Source organism: Podarcis gaigeae (assembly GCF_964106915.1).
Source record: "Podarcis gaigeae genome assembly, chromosome: 5".
NCBI lineage: Eukaryota > Metazoa > Chordata > Lepidosauria > Squamata > Lacertidae > Podarcis > Podarcis gaigeae.
In genome coordinates, this window is record NC_139681.1 from 49211596 (window position 1) to 49229311 (window position 17716).

The 17716-nt window shown below is 38.7% G+C and overlaps 1 protein-coding gene across 1 annotated transcript in view; it reads left to right on the plus strand.

Annotated features, from left to right (window-relative positions):
- Nucleotides 1–15302, plus strand: part of RAB11FIP2 (RAB11 family interacting protein 2) — a 34519-nt gene extending 19217 nt beyond the window's left edge. The window contains exons 4-5 of the mRNA XM_083741418.1: nt 4388–4433; nt 10874–15302. Of these exons, the coding sequence (XP_083597544.1) occupies nt 4388–4433; nt 10874–11101 (274 nt within the window). The 3' untranslated portion in view covers nt 11102–15302. The remainder of the gene's footprint in view (nt 1–4387; nt 4434–10873) is intronic.
- The last annotated feature ends 2414 nt before the right edge of the window (nt 15303–17716 follow it).

Consider the following 17716-nt stretch of genomic DNA (forward strand, 5'->3'; position numbering starts at 1 on the left):
ACAGGCAAGGGAAAGCTGAGTGAAGTTGGACATGCACTCTGGACTTTCAAAAGGCTGAAATATTGAAGGCACAATGGTAGACAGTTCCAGCAAGAAAAAAAAGTGGGAGGCACCTAAAGAAACTGGTGTGGCTGCATAAGGAGCTTACGGATGATCTGAGATGTAAGCAGTGCATATATAATAAATGGAAGAAAGGAGAAATCATAAAGAGATGTTAACAGCTGCAGGGAGAAGGTAAGGAGGGCCAAATCTCTGAATGAACTCAGGCTTGCAAGGGAGGTTAAGATAATTAAAAAGGTTTCTTTGACTATGTTTGAAGCAAGAGGAAGAACAAGCAAGCAGTAGATCCCTTGCATGGAGATGAGGGAGAAATGCTATTGGGTGACAGGGAGAAGGCAGAACTGCTGAACGCCTATTTTGCCTCTGTTTTCACTCTGAAGGAAAGCAGTGCCCAACAGAATAAATGATGCAAGGAGGGAGCTGCAGCCCAAACATAGGGAAAGAGGTGTTAAGGGAACACCTAGCTGCTTTAAATGAATTCACATCTCCAGGGCCTGATGAGAATTCCTGGAGACTGGAGGTGGGGAAATGTTGTTTCCCATCTTCGAAAGGGGAAAAAAGAGGACCCAGGTAACTACCAACCACTCAGCTTCACGTCAGTATCAGGAAAGGTCCTAGAACAGATAATTCAACAATCAGTCTGTGAGCACTTAGAAAAAGATGCTATGATTACTAATACCCAGCATGGGTTTCTCAAAAACAAATCATGCCAGACGAATCTCATTTTCTTTTTTGATAGAGTTACAAACCTGGTGGATCAGGGGAATGCTGTGGATGTAGTATTTCTTGATTTCAGTAAGGCTTCTGACAAAGTCCCCCATTATATCCTTTCTAAGAAGCTGGTAAAATGTGGGTTGGACAAGGTAACTGTTAGGTGGATTTGTAGCAGGTTGACCGAACCCAAAGAGTACTCACTAATGGTTTCTTGTCATCCCTGAAAAAAGTGACAAGTGGAGTGCTGCAGGGTTCTCTCCTGGGCCCACTGTTGTTCAGTGTCTTTATTATTTACTTGGATGAAGGTGTTGAGGGGATGCTCATCAAATTTGCAGGTGACACCAAACTGGGATGACACCAAACTAGCTAATGCTGTAGAAGACAGAATTGGAATTCAGGATTACCTTAACAGTTTAGAGAACTGGGTCCAAACTAACAAAATGAATTTCAGTTGGGACAAATGTAAGGTTCTACACTTAGGCAAGAAGAACCAGCTCCAAAATATATGATGGGGAACACCTGGATTGCCAGTAGTACATGTGAAAAGAATATAGGGGATCTTAGTAAACCACAAGCTTAACATGAGTGCCCAGTGTGCTGCTGCAGCAGCAAAACAAAAAACTAACCCCCCCCCCACTAATGCTATTCTAGACTGCTTGAAAAGAAGTATAGTGTCCCAATCAAGGGAAGTAATAGTCCCTCTCTATTCTACCTTGGTCATACTGAGGCTGTTCCAATAGCCTCCTTACAAAAGGGTTAAAATGTATTGGTTTTAAGAATTGGCAATAAATAATCTTGATTTTCGGATCTTTAAGTACAAAGTCAAATGAATGTCACGGACACACAAATTATTTAGATCTTTGAACAGCAAATGTTGAAATGGATCTACTAACACATACTAAACTGTAGGGGCTTTTAATCTGTGACAATTAAATTTATAATCTTTTGATCCTAGCAATTCTTATTTTTTAAAAAATTGTACAATTAAAATCTTGCCTTTCATAAAGACAACTTTTTGTTTCTTGTATAAACTGTTTTAGAAAATTATGTTCCACGAGGGCATTTTTATTTTTGAGATTCAAAAAGGCATGTAAGTTATCTTATAATTATTGCAGTTGCACAATTAATAGCAATACAGAGATAGTGGTAATTATACCAAGGAGTGTATCTGAGGTGCCAAAACATATCTTAAGGCTTTTATATTTAGAGTTGTCCCTGTGAATTTTCCCATAGTCATTCTGAGAGAACTAGGAAAAATTATCTACTGTTCCTTGTTTGCTAGCTCTTAAGAAACTATTTCTTGCAGTTTAGAGTTGATGATGCATTGAATTTAAAAATACAACCCTTGGTGGAGTCAGTACAGTTTCATCATCATCATCATCATCATCATCATCATCATCATCATATTGATTCATAAATCCCTTTTTTCTGGTAAGTGGAGGGGATAATTTTTTCATCCTTCATGATTGCCCCTCCTACACAGTAGGAATGAAGGTCAGCTTGTTAATTGTCTCCTCCAACGACAGACTCCTGCACTTTAGGGTAGGCCTTGCCTCATTGGTGTCCTGAAGAGCTTTCTAAAACATTCCCCCTTCTTCTTCTTCTTCTTCTTCTTCTTCTTCTTCTTCTTCTTCTTCTTCTTCTTCTTCTTCTTCTTCTTCTTCTTCCATCATTGGCATTTCAGCCAAGCCCATGGTTGTATAATAATAATAATAATAATAATAATAATAATAATAATAATTATTATTATTATTATTATTATTATTATTATTATTATTATTATTATTATTTGTACCCCGCCCATCTGGCTGAGTTTCCCCAGCCACTCTGGGCGGCTTCCAACAAAGATGAAAGATACACTAAAATATCATATATTAAAAACTTCCCTGAACAGGCTGCCTTCAGATGTCTTCTGAATGTCAGGTAGATGTTTATCGCTTTGACATCTGATGGGAGGGCGTTCCACAGGGCGAGCGCCACTACCGAGAAGGCCCTCTGCCTGGTTCCCTGTAACTTGGCTTCTCGCAGTGAGGGAACCGCCAGAAGGCCCTTGGAGCTGGACCTCAGTGTCCGGGCAGAACGATGGGGGAGGAGACGCTCCTTCAGATATACTGGACCGAGGCCGTTTAGGGCTTTAAAGGTCAGCACCAACACTTTGAATTGTGCTCGGAAACGTACTGGGAGCCAATGTAGGTCTTTCAAGACCGGTGTTATATGGTCTCGGCAGCTGCTCCCAGTCACCAGTCTAGCTGCCGCATTCTGGATTAGTTGTAGTTTCCGGGTCACCTTCAAAGGTAGCCCCACGTAGAGCGCATTGCAGTAGTCCAAGCGGGAGATAACCAGAGCATGCACCACTCTGGCGAGACAGTCCGCAGGCAGATAGGGTCTCAGCCTACGTACCAGATGGAGCTGGTAAACAGCTGCCCTGGATACAGATTTGACCTGTGCCTCCATGGACAGCTGTGAGTCCAAAATGACTCCCAGGCTGCGCACCTGGTCCTTCAGGGGTATAGTTACCCCATTCAGGACCAGGGAATCCTCCACACCTGCCCGCCTCCTGTCCCCCAAAAACAGTACTTCTGTCTTGTCAGGATTCAGCCTCAATCTGTTAGCCGCCATCCATCCTCCAACCGCTTCCAGACACTCACACAGGACCTTCACCGCCTTCACTGGTTCTGATTTAAAAGAGAGGTAGAGCTTATTAAGAGGTATTAAGTTTTGTTGAATGAGTTTCAGAACACCCCTGTTGGATGGTGCTTTGAAGAAGGCTGGGAAGGATTACTTCTTCACTGACACAAGAGTAGGCTTGAAAATAACTATTTTTTTCTTGTGTCATTCTGTTGGATTGATGACACACTGGGACTGCCCCATGGTTGTCGTGGTGACTGTGAAGGCAGCTTTGGCAAGGATGTTGAAGTCCTTCAGAGTCTACATCATGGGAGTCCTCAACACCAAACCAGATACATGCCACCTCTGTCAGCTCATGCTGGGAAACTATTAGGCAAGATGGTACTCTAACAGAGTCCTCAGTCCTGACTGTCAAGTCTGGAAAGGGAGATCAAATCTTTATAGATCGTAGCAAACCAGTCCCCCTACTTATCAGGCACAGTTGGGAGAAATGTAGTCCTAGCTCTTCCGCACAGATCTCAGTAATATAAATTGTGCCAGCTTCCTTTTGCAGGATCGAATCATGGATAATTGATGTTTTGTTTTGGACATATTTGCCATGTAACAGTAGCAAGTCATTACTTGGTGCCTTGCGAACAACAACAGTTTGCAAGTGTGGCAGGTGGAGGTCACTGAGTTTGGAGAAGGAATCACAAAATGGTACACCCACCACTGGGTCTCTTTAAGTTAACAGCTGGATTACATGTGACTAGCATTTTAATTCTCTAACACACTTCTGCCTTCCTTCCGTTCCCATGTATGATTGTAATGAATAAAGACTTCCTCAGTGACAATAATGGGGCAAACCTGATTGTAACATTATATGTTGTTATTTTGTGGGTGATAAGGCTGCTGATGGGAATTGAAGGTGACTCTGTTCTACCTGTATATGAACAAAGGAAAGAGGAAAAAGGAATTTATTATACAATTTTGTTTGCTTCCATAGTTTTAATGTGAATCCTGCGCATATTGAAGACCTCAGGAAAACTGTGGTAAGTTACTGCTCAATCAATACTCCACTTGATGTCTGAGAGTTGTTTTAAAATAAAACAGGGTAAATTTTATTTAACCATATTTAAGTGTTTCATAAATATTTACTTTATATTTACTTATAAACATAAGAATTACCTTACTGAATTAGGCCCAAGGGTGTTGCATGTCCAGCATTTTGTATCTAACTTTGTCTATCCAGATGCTTCTAAGAAGCTCATAAGCAAGGCAGTCTTTCTTTGTTATTCATCCCAACACCTGATATTTGCGGGTCTACTGCCTCTGAACGTGTGGACTCAATTTAGCAACCACCATCAAAGCTAGTGTGGTAGTGAGTTTCAGTTAATTATATAAGAAGATAACCCTGCTCGGTCATCAAAGCGCCCAGCATTCTGTTCTCCCAGTAGCAAATCAGATGCCTATAAGAAGCCCAAAAAAAGGACATTAGAGCAATAGCGCACTCCTGTTCATGAGTCCCAGCAAATGGCATTCAAAGGCATACTGTCTCTTGGTTTGTCTTGCTCCATACAAACTTTCCAACTCTACATCTTTTTATTTTTTAATGCAGCTGCTACAACTGAACACAGTTTTCAAGTGCGATCACACCACAGATCTACATAAGTAGATTATGATAATGACATATTTATTTATATTATATAAATGTTTTTGTCTGTCCTAAACTGGCTGCCAATCAATGTAATGTGGTGATTTTTAGTTCTGTGGTTGTTATGAAGAATTCTAGCAAATGGAGCATTGATTTGCTGCACCAGCTACACACCCACCCACCCACCCTGACCACCACCACCAGCTGTTATAAGAATGTGCTCTCCTTTTATTCTGACATACATGCGTAGAGCTCTGCCACATGTGAGGTGGGGGGTGGAAGCATGACTGACCTATGATCCAGCTTTATGTAGAGGGGTTGTACACATGTCTCTCTTGGAATTCATGTAGGGATTCTTCTCAGACTTGCTTAACATGCAGCTGGCAGTGCGTCTGACTGTTTTGCTGGTGTGCTCACCAAAATAACCCCACTTCCCCTCTTAGCAGGTGAACATTCCTTACATGAAAGAAAAATAAAATCCTTCATCCATAATTTTAAGAGCAGTTACCATGTCCCTCCCACATCTAGCTCTTCCCTTTTCTAGAATGAACAGCCTCATCTCTTCTTCAGCTTTTTCTTGCAGGGAAGTCGTTCGTCTCTTAGTCATGTTAACTGAGACAACCAGAGCAGTCAGCATGCAGTACCATAATGGCGTTATGGTTAATAAATTAGCTGCAGCAATAGTCTTTATTCTGTCTTTATTCAGTGTCCTCAGTGGAATACACACTCTTAAGGAACAGATTTACTGGAAGACAATGAACTCAACTAGTCTTTCACAATTCCAAATCCTATGAATCTTTATGAGATGTTTTAGGAGGATTTAACAAAGTGAGTGTGCTAAGTTGAAGAGTAAATATATCAAGATTGCTAATACAAATAACAAATGAACTCTCATGATGATCAAAAATGCTCACAAAGTGTAATCTGTTTTTGTTTGGAATATTCAGCTGACCCTGAAAATTCAGGAGAATAGCTAATGTGGTGAGAATAAAAACAAAACAAAAACCTTCCCATTGCTTTAGAAATATACTAGTGCTAAGCCTATACTATGAGTTAGGTAATATTTTTATTAAAAATGTTTTAACTTGTTTTGGGGTGCATTCTAGTGAAATTTAGTCATAACTTAAGTCCATAGGCATATTTTACATATATATATATATATATATATATTTAATATCCAACATTAGTCACACACAATGTATACCCATTGAAATCAATTATTTTAAATGGGTCTACTCTGAGTATGACTAATATCACTCACTGAATTCATTTGTGGCTTACACTTAACTGCCAGTAGGTGTGTGTAGGATTGCAGCCTTAGAGATGGTTTTCAGTATATTGTCTGGAAAATGCTTAATTGGCTTCTATTTATTTTAATAACAGCCAACATTATGCAATAAATTGCTAGCAAACGTATTTTTTTTAAGAAAGCAATTAGTTTTCCTTAGAGAAATTAAAGGTGATAAAATAATCCAGTTTTGGACTTGTTCCTCTCTAGGAATGAGCTAACCTTTGTTACTTGCAATGCTGATGCCCAGTTCATTTTGGGCAAAATACAGTTAGAGTATGTTTTTATATAGTAAGTTTGAAACACAACTATTGTAAAAAATCAAATGTTGTAAGATTATTCTGTAAGTAGTTTGAAGTAATTTAAATGATGTTCCTCCAATGAAATATTTCTTTTATTCCCTTGGAAGTGGTGTTTGGTAATTAAGTTTATATGCCTTGTGCTCTGGTGATGCCAACACCTGTCTTTGAATGAACAGTATTTAAACAGGAGCAATAGCCAGTTGAAAGGGCAGCAAGAGCTCTTTAAAGCCTAATTAGGAACTGAAAGGGAGATGAAGCAAGTAGGACAAGAGATGAGAAAGTGGTTTAGATGATATTCCCAAAGCAAAGTTCCTCATTAGAACAATAAACAGATGATCAAAGTATGCCAAGTTGTCATTTTATCTCTCCGTTTCCCAGCAGTTGTGACTATCAGTTTGTACCCAAATAATATTTGGTTATCAAGGCTTTCTCAACATGTTTACACATTTGAAATCTTACCCTTTTCCTTGTTCTTTCCTGAATGATAGGTATCATAGTCTGTGGGATTCTTTGTTGTTGTTGTTGTTGTTGTTTAGGAAGTTACAGCAGAATGTTTATTTTCCAGCAAGATTTGTCCTCAGTCGTTGAACACATGTTTTCATTTTACTTGAAGTACTAAAATTGTAGTTTTCAATAGCTATGGCACTTGTATGCATATGACCATTTTCCTTGAAATAATCATATGGTCTGTTTTATAAATGAACATCTTAAAGATACATCACACAGAACCATCTGGGATATATTATATAATTACAAACTATATGACTGCTACTAGCTTTTTTGTAGGTTAGAAGTACATCAGATTTTCTTACTTTCGTTTACAAACATGGTTTTAGTTTTAGTTTGTGTACATACACACAAACATTTTTGACTATCCAAACCCTTCATTTGTATCGCAGAGATAAAATAACTATACATGAATATACTGAATTGGCTTTGAATTCAAATCCTTAAGACAAAAACTTACCACATTGTAAGTTTCTCTTAAACACATTAATCTACAAAATATTACCTCGAGATGTAAATATTCTTAATTGTGGTAATTGATAAAGGAAAGTTGGCTGAAGTGTAAACCAGTCAAAAATTCTTCTGTTTGCAGTTATTATCAAGAGCTCAAAAATTTAACAGTTGACTGATGTTTTAACTTGTAACATTTATACTGGCTCACTAGCTTGCCTTTTCTAATCAGCTATATTTTACACACTAATTATATATTTTTTAAAATACTTCCATTCTGCACTATTATCCAAGTTATTATCAAGGTCTGGGGAAATTTGGGGTGGAGGGAATGTTTGCTTTTTCCAGGGATCCACCCCCACAATTTTTAGCACAGCCTCTGACATTTCATTATTCTTACTTCTAAGGCTGCAGTGCTAAGCCCCACTAAACTGAGTGAGTCTGAATAAACATCCATAGAATCACACTGAAAATATAATAAATTTATCAGATTGTACAATTGTATATGTTGAGTTATGAATTATGTGTGTCATCATAGTGTGAAACATATATAGATTTGATAGGGATGCAAGCACTGCATATATTTCAATTTGCGCCTAAAAAATTTCCACCCACCCACAGCTTCACTGCATGCTTACCTGGGAGTAAGTTACTGAACTCAGAGGAGAATCCTTCCCAGTAGACATTTATAGGATTAGACTGTAAATCAATTAAATTTGCCCATCAGTGTTGTGAGTTTCTAATTTTATTTTGTAGGGTAGCTCAAAATTCTGTATGCAACATCAGCAGCCCTGTAGGTCAGTTTAAATAGGTCTTCCTTTCCAGCTAACTGCTGTCTCATAATTGTAGTATATTTCTTACTTTGTTCAAACGTTGCAACACACATTAAGCAGTCTGGAAAAAGAACATAAGCAGCCTGATCCATAAACTATTTAGTCCCATTGAAATCTGCTTAAATCCAAGTGCTCTGATTTTTGTATCACAAACACAGGAGGACTAGAATGGGTAATTAGACAAACAAGGCTTAAGAAGCTACATAAATCCTTGGCTGCATTCCTAAAGGTTGAGTTGTGAAAGAAAGGCAGTTCAAACAGTAGTTTTTGGATATGCCTTGGTTTACACAATTCCATTCTCCACATTCCCATGGTAGACGAGGCTTGGCATGTAAAGTGGCAGAGAGGAGCTACCAAAAGAAAGGAAAAATGGAGCACAGAGAAATGTGTTCTCTCTCTCTTCCACACATAGGATTAGGGCAAGCGGTCAGATTTAAAGAGGCCAATAGATAAATATATTGGGGTGAGATATTGGGGTTAGCTGGGACTCAGAAGGTTCAGCAAGCTTTCAGCTAAACAGGGATTTTTCAGATGTCAGTTCTTCATTGGCCATCCATCTGCCAAAGTGCTTGGGATGCAACTACGGAATCTGGCAAATTTTTGTAGAACCGTTGTCCAGTTCTGTTTGTCTGACAGTGCTGATGATTCTGGCTGTTATACTTTTAAATAAAAAACCCTATTTTGTGTTCCTGATACTAATATAACTGCTTTCAAAAGGCAGCAGTATTTTTATACATATTTGTGATTTGATGACTTGCAACTTCAAATGATGAGTTTCACTTGTGAAATGGTCATCGCAGACAAATCACCATACCAGACATAACCACAAATACAATACTTCTCAAAGGAGACAGTTCACTCATTGAGCCACAGGTTTTTGAGCAGTCAGTGGTATGTGCATATGTGAATTATCCATAACTTGCTATTTAAATATAGAAAGTGATAGATGCAGACAAGTCTTAAAATAGCGCCTGGATTCATTAAAAAGCAAGAGTGCAAAAGAATTATCTCACTGTTGGGAAGCAACCAAGAAATGTTTTTGAACCACATCTATTATCCATTTTAATCGTTTTGGATTCTTTTCAAATATAGACTGGTTCCCTTGCAGCATCTTCTGCCAGGAAAGTGGGAAATGTTCCAGAGAAATGTTCACTTAATAATGCTGTACTGTGGGTCCCAGATGGAGGCCTGTTTCCCTTAGATCTCAATTACAATCTGCTCCTGCTTTTGCTACAGACCAACAGTGAGAGCTTGAAAAGTTGGTGTACTATAAACTCCTCAGTATTTATATTTTGCTGCAACTTCTCTTTCCTTTCTTACTGAAGTGCTGCCAGAATTAATCAGCAAAATCATTCTGATGGTTGCAATATTCTCTTGGGACTGTGATTGCTTAATGAATTAGACGATATGTAAGCAAATGCTCACAAATCAGAAATGATCTTGTTTGAGACTGACTTCATTATATAACATAATCGTTGTTAGAAAAAGGAGAATTGTCAACCGGTGGTTCAACCCATGTTTTCGTGTGTAATGGCGAACTGACTGAAAAACAGTACAGGGGGTGCTGGCACAGGTGGTGTTGTCAGTTGTTGTCCTGGCTATCAGAGCCTATTCCAATTAAACCACACAGAAATACACCGGGTAAACACTTGAAATAACTTACATGTAGTTTTCATGCTAGCATGGGTTACAAAGTACCATGTAAAGCTTGTACTACACACAGTGGGAGATCCCTGTAGTGAATATTCTCAGATGATCTGACCACCCAGTAGAAATATTTCCAGTGGCTCCACATGGTAGGTGTAGCCTAAGAATCAAGTCCTTAGTCCATATCAGTCCATTTGGTGCAAAGGATATGTACTTTAGTGAGACAGTATTCCTATATTCTGGTGCTCCTTCAGCATTTCTTTGTATAATGATTCGTGAGGTATTAAGAATCTGGGATTCTGTTACAGCAAACTGCTCACTAATTCATGAAGTTTGTGACCCACTGGGTGTTATCCTCATGTTCCATGAAGATGAGAGTTACACAGCATCAGTGGCTGATGTATTACAGTCCAGTATTTAATGATTGGGTGGAGGAGTTAGGTTAGACAAGATTTGGCTATACTTTTCACATTTTTAAAGAATTTGGCATATTACACTTTTAAACCAGCATGAACTTGGAGCATTGTAAAAATGCATTTACAAGGTATACATAGACTTGATGAATCCTCTAGCTATGCATTAGCTGAACCAGATAAACAGCTTGTTCAAGGTACCAACGGCTGCTTTTCTCTGTTCCTCTTTATGTAAATAGGCTGTTATTGTGCTAGTCAGATACTATGTCAAAGGGGGAAGGAGTTGCTATATGTGGTTTCCGATTCACATCCTCTCTTCTAGTACTAGTACTGGTATTAATGTGGTTTGAAGTTCTGTAATGTTCCCCCTCAAAAAAACCCACCTCTCTTTATTCTAGGATACAAATCCTTTTGATGCTGCTGCAGGGTATCGTAACCTTACACATGAAGAGGTCTTACAAGAATTAGTGAAACATAAAGAACAACTGAAGAAGAAGGACACCCATATTCGTGAACTTGAGGACTATATTGACAATCTTCTTGTGCGAGTAATGGAAGAAACTCCTAGTATTCTCCGAGTGCCATATGAACCTTCTCGGCGAGCTGGCAAATTTTCAAAAAGCTAAGCCAGTGCCAACACCCGATGGTATTTCTTCAATAAGGTGGACTGCTTATTTCAGTGTTTTGATATCTTCGCTTCCCTTTTTAACTCTTTACATCCTGAGAGAGTTTTACTCCAAATACTGATTAGTATTGTCAAAACTGGCAACCCACACGAGCTGCTTATCGCTTTTTGGAAAAGTAAGATTTAAATTCCATTTGCTATGAAACTTTCCTCTTAACATTTACATGCAGGTGTCTTTTGTTTTGTTTTTAAATTTTGTAGTAACTTGTATACCACTATGAGCTATACAATCCCAGACACATACTTGAATATTTATTTTGCACTTCAGTCAGTCTCTTTGATGTTACAGCATGCTGTCTATGTGTATGCGCACAAGCGGGATGTGTTTTGCAGCTCTAAACACGAAGGAAAATCTGAAGATGTGAGATTTTATTGTTAGCATTTTATGACCAGGAATCACCAGTAGAGGATTATCAGTGAGGAAGTGTCATGTGTTTTTACATAAGGATGCTGACAGCAATGGTTCCTGAATGGAGTGTATTTGAAGCATTTGTGCCCAATAAGAGTCAGGGGCTTTTGAAATGGCAAGTAGCAATATATTAAAATTGGTATGGATACTAAATATGAGGATATAGCATGCAAATATGCATTAAGTAAAGAAAGCATAGGAAAGTGATGAATGAATACCTCATTTTCTGAAAGTTTATATGAATTATGGGAGATAATGCTGATGGACATGTCAGCATTTACATCTTTCCTTGGCTTTTGCCAAATTTGGGAAATGGAAATTGTGTGCTCACTTGTGTTTCCCAATCTAGGAGAGTGCTTTTTAAAATTGGGAGTTGTTGTTCTTTTCTTAAGTACTATATTCTGTGTCCAAATCAAATATTGACCTTCACTTAAGAGTGACAGATGTATTTGATTAAGCATGTCTCTTGACTAGGTGACATTTGTGTATAGTGTTGTGTGCCTGTTGCAAAGTGACAAAATGTGATTCTAATGGGAAGCACTGCCACGACGAGAAAGATAGTTTGCCATACCAGTAATAAAAACTTTGTGTTGTTTTAGTTTGCTTTATACAAAACTTTAAACAGAATGTTTGCTAACATGAAGTGAAATATAGGTTTTAACATAAGGTACACGAAGTGTTAAGAAGAGGGTTTCTTTTTCTTTTCAGATTTTCATTTTTCTTGCTTGTAATCTGCATTTCTCAAGCATGGACATAAAGAGGGTTTCCCCATCCTTTTAGACTGAAAAAGAATACTAATTGAAATAGCTCTAATTTTTTGTTGTTACCATGTCAAGAACCTTTCCTTAATCAAAACATTCTTTTAACTAAAATAATAGGGCAGAGCTGTCATCAGAACATGATGGAAAGGGGAGTGTTTCTATTATTGAATATCCTCAGCCACATTAAGCAGAATATTGTGCCATGGACAGATTCATTTCCACTTTCCTATAGCAATTTTGTAATTCCTAATACATGAGTAACTCTAAATGTTGGTACTGTGTCTTAGAAGAACATGAAAATCTTTTTCTGTAAGTCTACGTACTTTCACTTTAGATGAATACCAAAGGATGCATATTCTAAGCTATTTTTGTGTTTTAAGGTTAACTACTGTGTTTGAAACAGATGCTTTACCGTCATCATTTATACCAGAATGTATTTTAAAATTCCATTGCTCACTTAAAGCTTGCAGATCCAAAGTACCATACTTAATGACTACCATCCATGATATTGGAAATTACAGGGCCACTGATGTTTAACTTGAACTTCCATTATATGCAAGTTCATTATGTGTCTTCATTGAGCATTCCTCAGCTACAACAGAAGAGTATAAACCACAGAATTCTGAACTCATGTTAATTATTAACTCTTTTATTTTCAATCACCTTTCGAATTACTTCTGTTAGCATCTTAATGTGAAAGATCAAACTGTCTGACTATAGAGCTTTTCTCATACACAGAGTTAACAAGAACTTTAGTTAACATTTTGTGAAGGGTTGTCGTGTGCTTTCAATCTGATCTATAAGTGAATTCAAGCACCTTTGTATTTCCAATATTTAAGTGCAAATATCAGAAACAATGGCAAATACATTCGTAAAATTATTATAGTTAAAACAGAAAATGACAGTGTTTATAAGCAACAAAACTTCTTCATAATTTGTGACAAAAAGTGACTACTGGAAATATAACTTTGAATAGTGATCCATAGTCTCTGAGCAATTCTGAGCTACACTATCACAGAAATTATAGGGTAGGCACAGGACTGTCCTGTACAAATATATGCTTCTAGGAGCAATGACCAAGGTTCAGCTATAAGCAGAAATTAGGAGAGGCTGCTTATGAAGGAGGGTGGTTGTTCCTGTACCACCTCGGCAATTCGCAAGGCAACTCTGGCCTGAGAATAACTTTGGTGAGAGCACACTCCAGTATTTGTATGTCTTCAGATTCTATGTTTCTATTTAAACTATATACAAAATTCATTTTATAATAAAACACTGCCCCCCAATATTTTTTTATTTACCTGTAGCATTAAACAATTTCTGCTGAGTTGTTTTAGGAGCTTCAAAACCCACCCTTTCATGCCACGTACAGTTCATCACCAAGATGGACAGTATTGGGAATTCCCACATTTTACCCATCCTTCTATTCTCTGTCTTGTGAAAAATTAGCATGAAGGGCTTTTTGGCAATCGTACTTTATTCCTTTTCAAATTGCACCGCCTAAGACCAGAATGGCTAGCATTTCTTGTAAAGTATATGAAGGCCATTCTTAGGGTTGTAGCTATCACGTGAAAAGTTACTACCAGAAAGAATGTTTAGTGTTTTATTACTTTTCACTGCTGTATTTTAAATGTTTATGTTGAACTTGATTGCCACTTTCCAATGAATGTAGACTTATTCATAGATTATGCGTAACTACATCTATTGTTGTTTGCTGTAAATCAAGGGCTAGTTGTAATGTTCCAGCTGTTAAAACCTTGCCTTGTATTTGAGCGCTTTATGAATGGGGTCATATCCACAATTAAGCATTTTAACGAACCGTTATTCCCACCCCAAGCTCTTTGCTCAATTAAAAAGGAAACGTATGTCTTAAAATATATTTACTGCTGCAGTGGAACATTATTTACAACTATATATTTTTAAAAAATGTAACTTAGGCTAAGGGTTTCCCCACAAGCTGAGCTCCGTGTGTCCTTAAAAGCTGTAGAAGTGGAAGAATTGAAAATGTATGTATTCTAAAATATGTTTGTTGTGTGTCAAAATTCTATGCTCCCAAGCAACTAATGAAGGATTACAGCACTGATAGATGAACAAGTCTGTTGTGGGTTCTGTTAAAATATTTTTCTCCCAGGCATTCTAAGGGCTGAGCAGGAGAAGCAGGTTGTGCAGCAGTATGACTTGCATTCTGACACCCCCATTTATGCATGTCCAAATTGACTCTAAATCTAGGTACCATTACCAGCAGTATTATGCAACAGTTACAGCACTTTAACCGATTGACTTCTTTGGTGAAGATTCTCAGATTGATATCTATCAATTAAGGTACCTCTGCCAGCAGCATTGTTGGCCATCACTTAGTCCTTTAGAATACAGGCCTCTTCAGTTGTTACCTGCTATTGGGAGCTCAGCTGTGACAGCAGAGAACCTTCTTTATTCATGGTGGCTCCTTGTGTGACTTTACAAACTGCTCTTCCAGTGCTTACATCACAGATAAATTTGTGTGCAGCCACAAGTAGTGCAGCAATGAGGTGGGACCACATGCACATCCCCACAACCATTTGTACATGTCCCTTTTCACATGAGTAATGTCTGAAGAGCATTTCCATGTTCCGGGAATCTGCAGCAAATACAGCACATTCTGTTCTGAATTGGTTGCAACTGTATTGAGTACAATAAGATGCTGTACTAGAGACTTACAACAACTATACAAAAGATAGGCGCGTGTCTTGGATAAAAGAGGGTTCCTTTGTTTTTGTGCAATGACTAATCATTTGTATCTTCCCCTTCCAAAATTAAAAGTCACATCTTACGTGACACCTGTATATATAGAATGATGAAATGCATGAACTATCATTTTGATTGCTTTTGTAAACTTGAACATGTTTTATTTGATCAAAATTGTAATCTTAATTTTAGAGATTCATTCCAGTTATTGTTGCATGTCAGACATCAATAAAATGCTACTGTGCACTCCATAGCCACAGCCATTTGTCTGGTCATTCTAAAATATTCAGTGCAGCAAGGATTGAAAATCCACTTCAAGGTTTGTAATATTCATACTTTGAAAAATTAGCTAATACAAGTTTGATGATCAGTGATGCAAGTGGGTGGCATAAATTGTCTGGGAATTTTGAGAGTAGTATTTGTACTTAGCTTCTCAATCATAAACCTGAAAAATAGATAAAAGCAGCAATTTTGTAAGAAAATAAAAAGAGTAGTCATGAAGTAAACAAGTCATTTCAGTTCATTTTAAGCAGTAGGTCTTCTGTTGCTCCTTGCAGTGTGTGTTTCAGTTGCATTAATAATGTGATTGATGTGGTAACTTCAACTGTAGCCTACACCAGCCCTGCATTTTCTGATGTCATGATTTCCAACACAAGACATTCGCTGTGGTCTAAACCACTGAGCCTCTTGGGCTCGCCAGTCAGAAGATCAGCAGTTCAAATCCCCGCATCAGGGTGAGCTCCCGTTGTTCTGTCCCAGCCCCTGCCAACCTAGCAGTTCAAAAGCACACCAGTGCTTTCAAATCCCCGCATCAGGGTGAGTTCCCGTTGTTCTATCCCAGCCCCTGCCAACCTAGCAGTTCGAAAGCACACCAGTGCAAGTAGATAAATAGGTACCACTGTGGAGGGAAGGTAAATGCCATTTCCACACACTCTGGTTTCCGTCATGATGTCCCGTTGCGCCAGAAGCAGTTTAGTCATTCTGGCCACATGACCTGGAAAGCTGTCTGCAGACAAACACCAGCTCCCCTGGACTGAAAGCAAGATGAGCTCCCCAACCCCATAGTCGCCTTTGACTGGACTTAACCGTCCAGGGGTCTTTTACCTTTATATTCCTGGAGAGTTGCCCATGTTAGTGTCCTCCAGCAAAGAAAAAGTCTTCTGGCATCTTAAAGGCTAACACATTTATTTATGGCATATGTTTTCATTCGCAGTCAGGGTGAAGGAATTGTAAACCAGGAAGTTAGAGAGGAAACTTAAGTGCAGAAAGGTACAGATGGTGTCAACGCAGAATGTTTTTCTGAATTATCTGGGCTGCAGAATTATCAACCCAGGTAGGAGATAAGGGTTGCTGTCCCCAGCATCCCCTCACACCTACCCCACCTTGACATTCTTATGCAAAGGGAGCTAGCTATCTTCCCACATTCACTTGAACATGGACAGAATAATAATAGTAGGACCTTTTGTGATCAGAAGCCTTGATAAAGCAGGTTCCCCAATCACTTGGAGGCAATTCATAGGAGCCCCATTCAGACTTAATCCGTTCAATACAGGAAGGTTTGGTCCACAAGGTGGTATCCAGTGCTCTCATTCTGCCCAGAATTCTGCTAATGGAATTTTCCCCACCTCTGATCCCTATGTGCCCTCAAAATCAGCTTTAGGGGTGGGTTGGGACACTTCTGGAGAAGATTTTTTTTTTTGGGGGGGGGGGGAATGTAGTTACACCTGTGGCTGATCTTAAAGCCCAGGAAGACTTGTACATTTGCAAGCATTCCTTTAGAAAACCTGGTTCAAACCAGGATAGTAACCTGTGCTTTAAATTGTGCTTGGAAATGCACCTGCTTCCCATGCAGCCATTGTAGATAATCATGAGCAGGATTGTACCCAACTGCTCATCCTCCATGCCTAAATCTGTGCCTTTTTTTTTTTTTTAATCCTGCCTGGAAATTTCATTTGAAAAAGTGCCTCAAGAGAAGAAATGTTTTTGCTCATTCATTATTAAATTGATGTCCCACCTTTCTTTCCAAAGGAGCTCTGGACAGCAAAAACACAAAAATAAAATAAAATATATCATCTAAGAAATAAAACCACAATAAAAACAGGACAACTACAAATAGAATGAATGCCCATGTTCCCATTGAATGTTAAGGTAATTCACGGCTTAGCGTAAGTGCACTGGCTCATGGGAAGAGGGTTGCTGCTGGGTGACTCCTCCCCAGTCCTTTTATTTCGTAGCTCAGCGCAGATTGTGTTACAGATTGTGGTTAAGGAGACAGCTTAACCGCATCCCCCGTTCGGACAACACCCTGAAACAAATCTTAAATATAGTTCAGCTCAGTTGTGGGGTGGGAGGAAGAGATCTGTGTGGAGCTCTGATTTCCAGTGCAAGACAATGACAAATGTTAGGAGGTTTAGCAGATGGGTTAGTAACTAAGGGGTTGTCTGTAAGACATATGTCAGGGGCAAATGTATTGCTTCAGCCTGCTGTCGCCTCCATTTTCTAGGTCTCTAGGACACTTTTATAAATCTTTAGGGATTAAACTAACCAATATCAGCAGGGAACGTCTTAAGAAATCTGGTGTCACAAGGCTGACTGTGGCAGACCAGATTGCTTCTATTGTTGCCCTGCGTAGGTGCCTGTCGCTTGGTGCCAATAGCTTTAACAA